The sequence below is a fragment of the Aulonocara stuartgranti genome, assembly GCF_965226115.1.
Source record: "Aulonocara stuartgranti genome assembly, chromosome: 4".
NCBI classification, from domain to species: Eukaryota; Metazoa; Chordata; class Actinopteri; order Cichliformes; family Cichlidae; genus Aulonocara; species Aulonocara stuartgranti.
In genome coordinates this window covers 16,747,973-16,761,167 of record NC_138942.1, presented here as the reverse complement: position 1 = coordinate 16,761,167, position 13,195 = coordinate 16,747,973, and the positions used below count along the sequence as shown (strand labels likewise).

At 43.4% G+C, this 13,195-nt stretch overlaps 2 protein-coding genes across 2 annotated transcripts; both read right to left on the bottom strand.

Moving 5' to 3' along the window:
* Window positions 1-770: 770 nt before the first annotated feature.
* LOC309704769 (meteorin-like protein) lies at window positions 771-6,516 on the bottom strand. Its single transcript, XM_082530174.1, has 4 exons — window positions 5,149-6,516; window positions 4,305-4,711; window positions 2,506-2,565; window positions 771-1,738 (listed from the first exon to the last, which is right to left on the bottom strand). Exons 1-4 carry the CDS (start codon window positions 5,223-5,225, stop codon window positions 1,410-1,412), a joined length of 873 nt encoding a protein of 290 aa, XP_082386300.1. The 5' UTR covers window positions 5,226-6,516; the 3' UTR covers window positions 771-1,409.
* A 1,426-nt stretch (window positions 6,517-7,942) lies between these two features.
* cbx8a (chromobox homolog 8a (Pc class homolog, Drosophila)) lies at window positions 7,943-10,733 on the bottom strand. The gene is made up of 5 exons (XM_082530170.1): window positions 10,487-10,733; window positions 10,316-10,359; window positions 9,809-9,874; window positions 9,329-9,395; window positions 7,943-8,896 (listed from the first exon to the last, which is right to left on the bottom strand). Exons 1-5 carry the CDS (start codon window positions 10,553-10,555, stop codon window positions 8,114-8,116), a joined length of 1,029 nt encoding a protein of 342 aa, XP_082386296.1. The 5' UTR covers window positions 10,556-10,733; the 3' UTR covers window positions 7,943-8,113.
* Window positions 10,734-13,195: the final 2,462 nt, after the last annotated feature.

The following is a 13,195-nucleotide window of genomic DNA, read 5'->3' as shown; positions in this document are numbered from 1 at the left end:
CAGCCAAGGAGAAGTGTGGAATAGGCTCAGAAAGCAGTTGCTTTAAAAGTCAATTAATTGTTCCCTTCTCCTGGGAGGGGCTGAAGGGGAGGATCCCCGGGCTTCAGGGGGCCTCACATCTGTCTATTCATCTTCTTGGGCCATGATGCACAGGCCACACGGCTCAAAAGAAACGCCCGATTCAGTCTGCTCAGAGTTGTGGCCAGCTAAGATTCTGTAATTCACTTCGAGGAAGGGTTATCCTATTATCATAAGAATCTGATTCCTGGGCGAAAAGATGTATTAAAGAGTGAAAGAAAACAAAAATGAGCTTGAAGGGAAGTTTGGCACTAAATCCTCTTCTGTGCAGACAGATATAAAAAAAAAAACAACACAGATTATGCTGCATGCAATGAGAAAGTGGGTGGGAAGTCATTTAAGTCATCACAAAGGCACCTTTTAAGAGGCCAAAGCATATTCTGTCTAAACAGAGGGCCTCATGAAATGTCTGTTTTATTCATTGATCATGAGCTCATTGCACTTCTCAACACTTCATCAGACACAGTTATGAGCTGACCACAACATCTGTGCAAACTGTTTAAAAGAGTGTGTAAAAAAAAAAACCCATCTGTGGATTGATTGTGTAAATAATGAAATGTTGATTTATCTGTTACAAAAAAACATTCTTCTGAATAACATTATTTATGTTATTTATTTTAAAATGGCAAAATGAGCACATGAGAGCGACGGAGACGTGTAGACATATTTGATTTATTTAAAGCTCAGCAATCCAGAGTCTCAGTTGTTTCTAGATTTCATCCACTCTCCAACCGAAAAAAAAGAAAGGAAATAAAGTAAAATATCTACGGCAAACATCTCCAGCTGCAAGAAAAAAGATCACTGCACTGCGATCCTGAATCAGAAAGAAAAGAACTGCCTCGTGCAGGATCCAACAGACAGGAGTAAACACAAAACAGATGATTTCACAATGCTGTAAGTGATAAAACGTCGTATATATGTACACTCCTATTCAGTAAAACAAACTGGCAATAATAAATGGCTGTGCACCCTCCTGCCTCAGTTCATAGGGCAATTGTCACAGAGAGGCAGCAAAATGAACAACAGTTAATGCAGGGAGAGGCACAAAAAGAGAGCAGCAACTCAACCCCTCCTTATTCTCCCAGGACTGAGGGCATTGATGGAAGAGAGACAAAGGCCGGCCCTCTCTGAGCTGCAGTGCAGGAGGCCCTGCTGGTTAACTCTATTCTCCTCCTCCAAATTAGTTTTTATCACCAGCATTTCAGCGGCTTTTCGCTGCTGGTGCCACCTTGGTGGAACGTGACAGCAAGGATCTGAAGTGCGCCAGTGCAGAGGTGGTTAGACTTCTCAGCTCAGTATTGCTAAGATGACTCGCGCACACACACCCCTCCTCAGTCTAAAGGAAAGTCGCAGGAATTCTGGCGTGCCGTTCGGGCATTGTGGTAGACAGACAGGAAGTCTTTGTATCGCGGGGCACACCCTAACCAAGCTTCCCCAAAGTGTTCCGACCCAGTGAAAAGAAACTCTCCGTCTCCGGGCTTGACGTGGCACTGCAGGAGTGTGTGGATGTGTCCACGCCAGGACTGACATGACACCAGTGGATCCAGATGTTGCTCAAACACTCCACTGCGCTGCCAGTACACCCTCGGCGCTGATACCTCCACTGAGGACATTTGACGCCGAGAGTCATGGGTGACCTTTTTGATGTAGCCTCGAACAACTTAAAAAGACAGGAAAGCAGAACCACGTGTTTACGCCGCATCCAGTGGATGTTTCAGATAAAGTGGTCACTTAATTAGGGGAAAAAGCTGGCTTGATGGGGGCTAAACAAAGGTTAAGTGTAACAAGACAGAGGACTATTTTTGAACTGGGACATATGAAGAACTACTCAAGCAGAGTTTAGTCTCCCTTTAAAATGAACAAACAAAAGCACAGACAAAAAATGTCACAGCCTCACTCAGCAGATCATCAACATCTGTTTGAGTTTGTCTGCACTGCTGTTGTCCCATTATGCAGCCTAACATGAGATGGGTTTTGAAGTGTTGCCAGGTGGAGAGTGCATTCAGCTGTAATTCAATTAAATTTTGTTTATATAGAGCCAAATCACAACAACAACAGTCACATAAAGGCATTTTATATTGTAAGATAATGACCCTATAATAATAGAGAGAAAAAGCTCAGCAATTCCCTAGAAAGCATTGGTGACAATAGGAAGGAAAAACTCCCTTTTAACAGGAAGAAACCTCCAGCAGAACCAGGTTCAGGGAAAGGCAGCCATCTGCCTCGACCAGTTCAGGATGAGGGAGTCAGGAGAAAGGAGATCCTTTAGACAGTGGTGTGATGTACAAGATTATATTTCAAGGAAAATCTTACTGTTGCTGAGTCATTAAGATAAATTCAATGATGCAGCTGCAGGAAAAGCCAGAGGGAACAAGAACAATAGCAAGAGACGTGTCATCTTGTCATCTCGCTGAGTAAGATACCCACCAAAGTCGCTGCTGCAGATAGCCATGAGAAGTTCTGTGTCATTGCAGGGTCGACAGGATGCTGTGGGTGGAGAAAATCATTTCACAAAATTAGAAATGTGCTCTTTGCTGGGCAGCTTTGTGACTATCGAGTCATCTGCATCGAGTAATCTTCCGCTTGTTCTGCTATGTTGTTTCTCGCCTTACCCACTTCTCTCTGTCAGTCACGTCCTCGCTCGGCCTGCTTAGCTCTCTTTTCTCTCCTAACCGTCATGATTCAAAGCTCTATAGCTGACAGTGACTGACAGAAAGGTGTCACTTCTCCTCGCCAACACTTCACTGACCTAAAATCTGACCCACATACCGGCTCCATTCATCCCCCTTCTCACATCACACACTGAAGAAACCATGGCTTGGCCAGAGGAATGCTGCTTCTAGCCTCTGCCCATCGCACCACCAGATCAAAAACCCACGCTAGTCTCGACCCCACGTTTGACTCCTTTTGTATCTGCCTAATTGACTGACCCCGTGCCAATGCAGGAGCCTGCAGGAGTCAAACACTCCACCAGACTGGCAATACAGAAAAGATAAACCTGCAGCTGTCTATTATCGGCACAGAATGACATCACCACACTGAAACCAGCCTGCACACATGGATAAATGCTAATAAACAGACAAGCACAATGATAAGGCATTTGTGGAATCTGCAAAGTATTTGCAGTCTCAATTCAGGCCCTTGGCCCGGTGCCCTCCAGCCACTATGCAGTCTGCTCGGTCCCATCTGCTTTGTCCCTTGATGGAAACCAGACAACTAGACTGACCAGCAGCTGCATGCTGCAGTCCACAAGGCAAGACTATAATTCAATAACCACTTTTTTTTTCAAATTGGGAATTATGACTGGTAGGCAAGTCTCCCTCGAAGATCCAAATCTGCCTTTTGAAGTCACTATAGCAGTACATACCTCTGTATATATATATATATATATATATATATATATATATATATATATATATATATATATATATATACGTAAGGGTGCAAGATGCTAGCAGGCAAGGCATACATGGAACGCCATAACCAAGTGGCCGGCATAGTGTACAGGAACATCTGTGCGGAGTATAACCTGGAAGTCCCGAGGTCAAAATGGGAGATGCCCCCAAGGGTGGTGGAGAATGACCGAGCTAAGATCCTGTGGGACTTCCAGATACAGACGGACAAAATGGTGGTGGCTAACCAACCGGACATAGTGGTGGTAGACAAACAGAAGAAGACGGCCGTAGTGATCGATGTAGCGGTTCCGAATGACAGCAATATCAGGAAGAAGGAACACGAGAAGCTGGAGAAATACCAAGGGCTCAGAGAAGAGCTCGAGAGGATGTGGAGGGTGAAGGTAACAGTGGTCCCCGTGGTAATCGGAGCACTAGGTGCGGTGACTCCCAAGATAGGCGAGTGGCTCCAGCAGATCCCGGGAACAACATCGGAGATCTCTGTCCAGAAGAGCGCAGTCCTGGGAACAGCTAAGATACTGCGCAGGACCCTCAAGCTCCCAGGCCTCTGGTAGAGGACCCGAGCTTGAAGGATAAACCGCCCGCAGGGGCGTGCTGGGTGTTTTTTTATATATATATGTATATATATGTATATATATACGTGCAAACGTGACTTTAAAGCAGAGCCTTTACATTAATACTGCGATATTGACTGAAATGATTTTGCTTTAGCAAATAAGAAATATTAATACGTTCATAATGGTGCTTTATCGGGACCTAAAGCCAAATTTTGATTTAGGTTCAATGTCCTCGAACCAAAAGATTACTACTCACTCTCCAGCCCGCTGGGGCCGAGGTTTGGCGCAGCACTCCTGTTGGTGAGCAGCTCGTATTTGAAGCCCACCGTGCGTCTGTACCGCGGTCCATCACTCTGAGGGCTGGCCTGGAGATAGATTACGGGCTTGTGAGGTCCGTCTGCCCGGAAGCAGAACACCTGATACTCCGGCCGCCCGCTGTCCGTCACCAGCAGCTCCAGCTGCCCGGCACGCTCAATGAACACGCTGGCTCCGCCGAAGGAGGGAGACGGTTTGATGCAGATGGAGGTGTGCCGGGCGGAGGACAGATTGGGCTCGAGGACCACTCTGAGGGCCTGACCCGGGTAGACCCACCTCACCGAGCCCTTTGTACAGCGTAATCGCACCTGGAGTACAATCCTGGAATCCACGCCAGCTGCAAAACCGCTGGATTCGGGGGGAAATGCCAAATCAAATACTGCATGGATGTCATCACTACTAATAAAAACTAAATGGTTCGATCCTTAATAAATTATTCAACCATATTAATCTAACAAAAAACTCAAATGGACCAGATTCCAACTTATTTGTTTATCCCTTCTGCATTAAATTTAAAAAGTCTGTTCATAAATTCCGACCATCAGATCCGCAGATTTAAATATGAATTATTCATTAATGTTCTTTCATCTACCAAGCCTCCTGTTTTAATCCTCTTAACGGATTGTAAATGTTCTACAAAGCGAACGGTTTGAAAAAATATAAGTTACATAAGAAAAGTATCAAAGCTTCTCCCCAATCTTTACCCGAGGAGCAACATTGCACTCAGTATTTTCAAAAAATCGTTTAAAGAAAAGAAAAATCCCATCTGAAATCAGAGTTCTTACCTTCCAGTCCAGTTACACAAATCAGCTGCACAGCGGAGAGCCAGAAAACACGTCAAAATAATCAGATTTGGCAACATCTCACCCACACAAAGATAAAAAACCCCAGAGAGGCTGGTAGCAGTGCATGGCTGGAGAGTTTGTCAGTGAATAAACAGAGTGAGGGCTTTCTGCTGCTGCTCTCTGGGGACTGGGGCGGGGGGGCATCGCTCCTGTGCTCTCTCTCTCTTTCTCTCCCTCTTTCTCTCTCGCTACACAGCAGTTAGCACACTCTCCCCTCTCTTTGTCAACCTCTAATTAGGAGCGATCCAGTTGTTGGGTACTGCCGGCCAGCTCTTTGTCTTTGCTCTATAAAGACACAATCGGTTTGAAGGCCCTCAGCCATCTGTTAACATCTTTGCGCTTTTCTGCACTGTAATTCATTCACTCCCGAAGTGTTCAGGGTGTATTATTAAGTTTTACTGGAGTTCTTAAGTTGTATTTTGTATCTGATTCATTCAACTTTCAAAAATGTTGCTTGCCATAAAATTGCTTTCATTTTCAAAAAAAAGTTACAGTTCCTGGGAGGGGAAAAACGTCTGATTTCAAATCCCCGACTGCGTTAAGAGAAGCCTGATCTCTGTATAGACATTCTTTTAGAGGCAGGCCATCTACAAACAGAAAGAGCAGGCAAAGGAGGAGGGAAACATGCATCCGAACTTGAGCTTCATCTAGTGGCGGGATGATGCACCGCAAGGTCTCCCCACATCTGGAAGGCAAAGTAAAGCCTTCTGCGGGCTTCTTCTGCAAAAGAGAGCGAGTGCAGGAGCAGGCTGCTCCCCTCCTGCCTCTAATTCTGCAGCTGGGTACAGAGTGGAGTGAGTCACTGAGTTGTCATCAAAAATTCATCCACTGAGGAGCTCTTCTGAATTTTTAACCTGCGGGGTCTTTGTGTTTAAGTAGGTTGGCATCCCTTTAAAGTCCCGCTGGTAGCGACATCTCGTGGACGTGTGCGGAACGTAACAGTAACGTAACTGATCCGAGAGCTTGCGCTTCGTGTTTGTCGAAAACGCCCTGACAGGAGGGGATTTTGACAATGAGTAGAAGCAGTCACGGGGACAGTCCCCCCCATCAGATGTCGCCTCAGCTGCTTGTAAGCCGCAAATATGGAGGAATCAAATCATACCCGACATTACAAGTGTGAAAATAGGCTTGGTAGTTTTTAGTCCCTGTTTACTATACGCCTTTTTAAAATCGTGAAGTTCTTTTTCTGTTATTTTAAATACGATTATAGAAGTGTTCGCCGCACTTCCGTTTCCCATTTAAATATGACCTTGTTTGCAGCTTCAGTTCAACATTAGAAAACGTTAAAGAGGTTAAAAATAAACAAACAAATTTAAAAAAAGAAAAGAAAAGCAAGAGTCAATTTCCAGGATCGGCTCACAGAGAGACAAAGCTAACAAAAAAAAACAAAAACAAAAATGAATGGAGGCTTTGTGTGTGAAGCGTGACCTCTTACAGTGTAGACTGGATCCGGAGGCCAAACGAACCAAGGTGCTGCATATCATTAATAATAATATAAAAACTACAATATCTACACGATCAATCCATCGCTTTATATTCGTGCATTTTGTATTTTTTTAATTTAACTTTTAATGAAATGTATTCATCGCTCATGTGCATTCGGGGCACGGGGTCACGGTGTCTGTGGTCATGTCTGCAGGCTTTATGTCCAAACCACAAATCACTCAAACTAATTACAGATGTGTGTCATTTACTGCGTTTATTTCTTTATTTATTTGACTAAATAAATTCAAACTGTTAACGCTAACACTCAATGCCTGACTGACAGTGGCGTTAAGGCCTCTCTGTGTCCATAACGTAAACGCGATCTCATCTACTGAGATAATTAATTACAAAAAAGAAAGAAACAGATTCAAAGATTATAACTTTGATTTTTTTTTTTAAATTTATTTTATTTTTTCGGTCTTAGGTTTTAAAGCTCCACAGTTCATTTTTTACTCTCGAGTTAAAACCCTTTTCTATTTTTTTTCTATTGAATTAAATGTAAAAACTAATGATGAAGTTCATGATTTCTTCGGCGTGACCTCAGGCCTTCACAGTATGAAGTGAAGTTCTTGGGAACGTAAGCTCCACCGTTTGGCTGCCTTGACAAAATTTCCAATCAAAATGTTTATTTTTAAACGATAAAAAGATTTTATCTGCTAACAACATTTTCCATGCCCACACAGGTCAGTGCTTACAAAGACTTTGTCAGCTTTCACATGTTTAAATAAGCGTTTTAAGGTCAGGACTTGACGCAAAATATAAAGTCGCGATAAACAATTTTCTGGAGACACTTCTAAATATGAATCTGTGCATTTCCTCTTTGTCAGGAATGATAAAACATTACACATTATATTTACATTATTTTTGGATAATAATACACTCCCACGAATTAATATGAGCAAATTAATAAAAAAAAACCCCAATTACAATAACCTCTGATCTTAATTAAAATCGCGGTGTTTTGTTGAACGCAGGATGGTGCAAACCTAAAGCTAGAAATTGGGCTGAATCACGTACAAAACTTCATCACAATTCAACCAAAACCACCTGTCAGCCAGCGAGAAATCGTATTTGGCATCGCTGTCAAAGAATGTTCCAACTGAATGAATTTTAGCCAGCAAAGATTGTTCCACAAAGACCGCGATCAGATAACTCTACAGAAACTCTGCAAGTATAAACAAACAGTGCAAAAAGAAATAGTGAGAGCGGGTGGACAGTCAAAGAGCAACAACAGCAACAACAACACTCCTTAAACTTCAGTTTGATTTTAATTTCATCAGCAGCGTATTAAATATCGGTATGTACACGTTTGAAAGTTACATAGAAAAAATATAGTATTACAGTAGGCCTGTTTGTTAGTAGCTTGTTACACAGTTACCTCCTTGGCAGGTATTGGCCTCCTCTGAACTACATGAAATACTCATCTTTTATCTTTGAAGAAGCCTTTGTCCGTGCTGCTCTCTCTGACGGTGACTGTCAGGAAGTTCAAGGTGACATCGGTTACAGTCACAGTGTCCAGGTGAGCGAAACAGGGGGTCCAGGATGAGGCTGGATGCTCGGAGGATTCGTGGATGGAATCGGTGTGTGAAGGTGAAGCTTGTTCCCGGGGCAGAGAGTTCTCGTTCGCTGCAGGCCGCTTCATGCTCAAACAGTGAATCCTGTGCCTCCCCTGCTCGCTTTTGCGCAAATCCGAAGCTAATGCGCACGGGTAAGAGAAGCCCGCGCCCCCCAAATGTCTCTGCTCGCTGTGGGATTTGGGTGTTATCGTGGTTTCCTCCTGAAACCTCTTGGTCAACTGCATGAGGCAGTGATCTGACGTCTCCCCGTGATGATGCGGGCGTCGGCTGTGGTGAGACGTGGGCTCATTCGTGAACTTGCTACGTTTGGCGTCTGGCTCTGCTGAGCTGCTGCCGTCGTCTTTATCATAATGCATGTGCATTTTGGGTTTGCGTCCTCTCTTTTTGGGGAACTGCTGAGCAGCTGCTGGAGTTGTTCTGGGTCTTCTCTCCAACTCTGGTGGGCGAATGTGGACACTTTCCCCTCTGTTGACCGCGCTGGGCGGGAAGATTGTGGGAACCACGGTGCGCAAACCCTCCCTGGCCCTCGGTGTTATGATAGGCTCGGGGATGGGATAGGAAACCTGGATCCCTCTGTGAGCCTCTCTTCTAAATTCATACGTCTTTTCTTTGGCTTTGGCTTTGGCCTGAGGAAGCAAAAAAAAAAAGAGAAGAAAAAAAAAACCCAATTACATTTATGACGAAAAGTTTCCCAGAATTGAAAATCTTAAGTCTCTTGAGCAAATGTAAAGTTTTAGAGGCCTTGACCTAAAGTTTCTGTGATTTAAAGGGAATGAAAGGCTGTAAGAATGAAAATACTGTTAATATTCACATGTAAAGTCATGTAAAGTTCTTTGTCCAACATTACATGACCAGAAACCTTTGAGAAAAGAGATCTTTGGAGACATTTTTTCAAACTTACAATTGTTTTCAAAAAACTGAAACCACAGCACAGTGGCATCAAAGTTTATAGGAGTGCACACATCACTGAAATGGTTCAGCCTGTGTACACATGAAGCCACGCCTCGGAAAGACAAGCGAATAAAACGGAATACCCAGAAATAAATACAAACACTCACCTTTAAAAGAAATGTCTCAGGCTTGGGTCCCCTCTTTTTCGGCCCGAACATCTCCCTTTCTCGCTCCCTGAAGAATTTTTATAAATCGTTAAAAGAGTCCGCACGACACAATAAACAATTATTTTTCATTAAGTCAATGATTAAATTGGAACATCTCATTTTACTGGACTATGGGCTGAAATTCAACCCGCTTCCATCAGCTTTCACTTGTAAGCTAAATACAAATCGAATAAAGCGAAATATATATGCATCTGTTTGGGATTTATTTATTTATTTTAAATGGGCGACATCACATCTTGCAGCTACTTAAAGTGGCTCTGCTGACACTTTCCTGTCAGGAATGGGGATGTGGGGCTCATAGATTTAAACCCAGACTAAATGTTTTATTTAAAGTGACACTTTTGCAAAATGCGCGGTGCCAACTCGATTCTGCAGGGAGAGGGAGAGAGAGGCCTACTTGTTTCACTGTCAAACCCTCACCTCTCTTCGAAGGCAGAGAAGAGACGTGCATCCAGAATGTTTTCCTCCGGCTCCCAAGTGCTGTACCTACGTCACAACAACCGAGAGGAGAGGTGTTTGGCGACACACAGACACACACTGAGAAACGCTCATTTGTCAATGCGCAAAAACACGCGCTCCTGACACTTTTATCAAAGCAATCTCGCTTTGCTCGCTCTGCAATTACAGACTACGTAGCAGGACAGTGACGCATGGTGAACTCAGCCATTGCTAAAGCTAGTGTAGACTTCAACACATCTCAGCGGGCTGAAAGCGAGATGTGTTCAAACACCTGCCAGGTGCACACGAGCCAGCAGGCGCACGGCACACGGCACCGCCGTACACCGAGTGCGTGAAATGCATTTTATTTTATTTTTAAAACAAACCACACATCCACAAAGCTGAGTAACGCCACACTGTGTGATGGTGCAGTTGTGCAAGCGGCCAGGATGGAGCGCTGTCCTTCACAGCTTCGGTTATTATACTCACTTCTGAGACCAACCCTTCCATTTCACGAGATATTCCCAACGACCCTGCAAAAACAGACCCACAACAGAGTCAGGTTATCAAATGTCTACGTGTCGACACTGCAAACGCACATGTTTGCGTTAGAGACGCAGAGACACAGCCTGCGGGTGGAGGAAAAAAAACAGCGAATACCCGTCTGATTCGCCGTTTAATGATGGACTCGGCTGCGAAGACGCTCTCACCGACAGCCGAGAGCTCCATGGTTCACCATGCACCTCGTTTATTTCTGTGTTTTTTATTATTTTTGGCTTCCCCTCGTCCTCTTCGGGTTGTTTAATTCCGCACATCCCATAATACGCACAACAGGACGTCATCACGTCTTTTTCTGTTGCCAGGCGCCGCGGTCGGTAGGACGGATCGTGGCGGAGCGCATTGGCTCAGTTGTTGCTACGTGCTCCGGATTTCTGAGTGAATGGGGCGGAGTCTTGTGCTGTGGCTGCCGTACAGGAATGTCTGGCACAGTGGACTAAGCAAAGTCAGAGGGTCTCGGAGCGGGTCTACTGACCCCCCCAGAGGTCCATGAGGGGGTACAAAGAGCCCTCCCCTACACGGCGAGAAGAAAACGCTGAATTCCACTAGAATAAAAAAGAAACGCGAACAAAGATGGAAGACTAACTCCTTTATTTAATGAAAGATTGTATACTTAAAAAGCTCAAATAAAGGTGTAAAAAATCCACAAAATATAAGTCTATAAAAAGCAGAAGCATGAACTACTCAGCGCTAAAATAACAGGCTAATAATTATTATGATAATAATGACATGCAGATGCAAATGTATTAAATGAAACCGTATCAAGCTTGTACTGAGTAACCCCGGGTTACTGTTTTAACTGATCTACAGATCTAAATAATTTTTTTAATGACCTGTTTATTATAAAAACATAATTTAATGTTAGATGTAAGCAGTGTCGTGTTCACACGCCGAGTCTCTAAAGAAGGTTGTTCCCACTTGTTCCCATTGCTCCGTCCTTGAAACACTTTCACTGTCTGTGTCCATAATTCAGCCAGCATGGCTCAAATTACATAATAGATAATAGAAATATTATTTAAAAATACGAATTTTAAAATTGTCTGTTTTTAGCGGCAATTCCGGGACCTACTGGTGTAAATCTTTATGGCAGAAGAGAAATCTCTGGCACATAAAACAAAGTCGGTTTGTTTTAATTTGCTATTTCAATGGCAACAGTTATGGAAACGATTGTTACAAGAAGATCTAAAGAGTATGAAGAGCAAATTTACGATTTAATTTTAAGTTCTGCAAATTAACGCACAAGCAGCAGCATCCTGTCAGAGTTTATCCTGGGAAGATGTGAGAGGAAACAACATGTCAGGGACTTTGAAACTTTGAGGAGAAAAAACTGTCCAAGTGAAATTTACAATCAAAATTGTAAAATTTAAAGGATAATCAGATTTTATCTGCTAACAACATTTTCCATGCCCATACAGATCAGTGCTTACAAAGACTTTGTCAGCTTTCACATGTTTAAATAAGCGTTTTAAGATCAGGACTTGACGCAAAATATAAAGTCGCGATAAACAATTTTCTGGAGACACTTCTAAATATGAATCTGTGCATTTCCTATTTGTCAGGAATGATAAAACATTACACATTAGATTTACATTATTTTTGGATAATAATACACTCCCACCAATTAGCATAGAATAGAATCGAAAAATCCTTTAATTGTCCCACAAGGGGAAATCTGGTTGTAACAGCAACCAGAAAGACACATATACAAACAAACAGTACACAGGACACAGAGCAGAAACATACACAATGTTTTTCTTACATATTTACATCAAGGACAATGGTTACTATAAACAGAGTAATGTATGGGCAAACTAATTAAAAAAACAATTACAATAACCTCTGATCTTAATTAAAATCGCGGTGTTTTGTTGAACGCAGGATGGTGCAAACCTAAAGCTAGAAATTGGGCTGAATCACGTACAAAACTTCATCACAATTCAAACAAAACCACCTGTCAGCCAGCGAGAAATCGTATTTGGCATCGCTGTCAAAGAATGTTCCAACTGAATGAATTTTAGCCAGCAAAGATTGTTCCACAAAGATCGCGATCAGATAACTCTACAGAAACTCTGCAAGTATAAACAAACAGTGCAAAAAGAAATAGTGAGAGCGGGTGGACAGTCAAAGAGCAACAACAGCAACAACAACACTCCTTAAACTTCAGTTTGATTTTAATTTCATCAGCAGCGTATTAAATATCGGTATGTACACGTTTGAAAGTTACATAGAAAAAATATAGTATTACAGTAGGCCTGTTTGTTAGTAGCTTGTTACACAGTTACCTCCTTGGCAGGTATTGGCCTCCTCTGAACTACATGAAATACTCATTTTTTATCTTTGAAGAAGCCTTTGTCCGTGCTGCTCTCTCTGACGGTGACTGTCAGGAAGTTCAAGGTGACATCGGTTACGGTCACAGTGTCCAGGTGAGCGAAACAGGGGGTCCAGGATGAGGCTGGATGCTCGGAGGATTCGTGGATGGAATCGGTGTGTGAAGGTGAAGCTTGTTCCCGGGGTAGAGAGTTCTCGTTCGCTGCAGGCCGCTTCATGCTCAAACAGTGAGTCATGTGCCTCCCCTGCTCGCTTTTGCGCAAATGTCTCTGCTCGCTGTGGGATTTGGGTGTTATCGTGGTTTCCTCCTGAAACCTCTTGGTCAGCTGCATGCGGCAGTGATCTGATGTCTGCCCGTGATGATGCGGGCGTCGGCTGTGGTGAGACGTGGGCTCCCTCATGAGCTTGCTATGTTTGGCGTCTGGCTCTGCTGAGCTGCTGCCGTCGTCTTTATCATAATGCATGTGCATATTGGGTTTGCGT

What these genes read in the sequence shown, in the direction of transcription:
- cbx8a (XM_082530170.1), bottom strand. Translation starts at nt 10,555, where the DNA reads ATGGAGCTCTCGGCTGTCGGTGAGAGCGTCTTCGCAGCCGAGTCCATC. An exon ending in TTAAACGGCGAATCAGACGG is followed by an intron (nt 10,360 to 10,486) that starts GTATTCGCTGTT and finishes CTGTTTTTGCAG; the next exon opens with GGTCGTTGGGAATATCTCGT. An exon ending in CTGAGACATTTCTTTTAAAG is followed by an intron (nt 8,897 to 9,328) that starts GTGAGTGTTTGT and finishes TTGCTTCCTCAG; the next exon opens with GCCAAAGCCAAAGCCAAAGA.
- LOC309704769 (XM_082530174.1), bottom strand. Translation starts at nt 5,225, where the DNA reads ATGTTGCCAAATCTGATTATTTTGACGTGTTTTCTGGCTCTCCGCTGT. An exon ending in CGGCCCCAGCGGGCTGGAGA is followed by an intron (nt 2,566 to 4,304) that starts GTGAGTAGTAAT and finishes CTCCACCCACAG; the next exon opens with CATCCTGTCGACCCTGCAAT. An exon ending in TATCTGCAGCAGCGACTTTG is followed by an intron (nt 1,739 to 2,505) that starts GTGGGTATCTTA and finishes TGTCTTTTTAAG; the next exon opens with TTGTTCGAGGCTACATCAAA.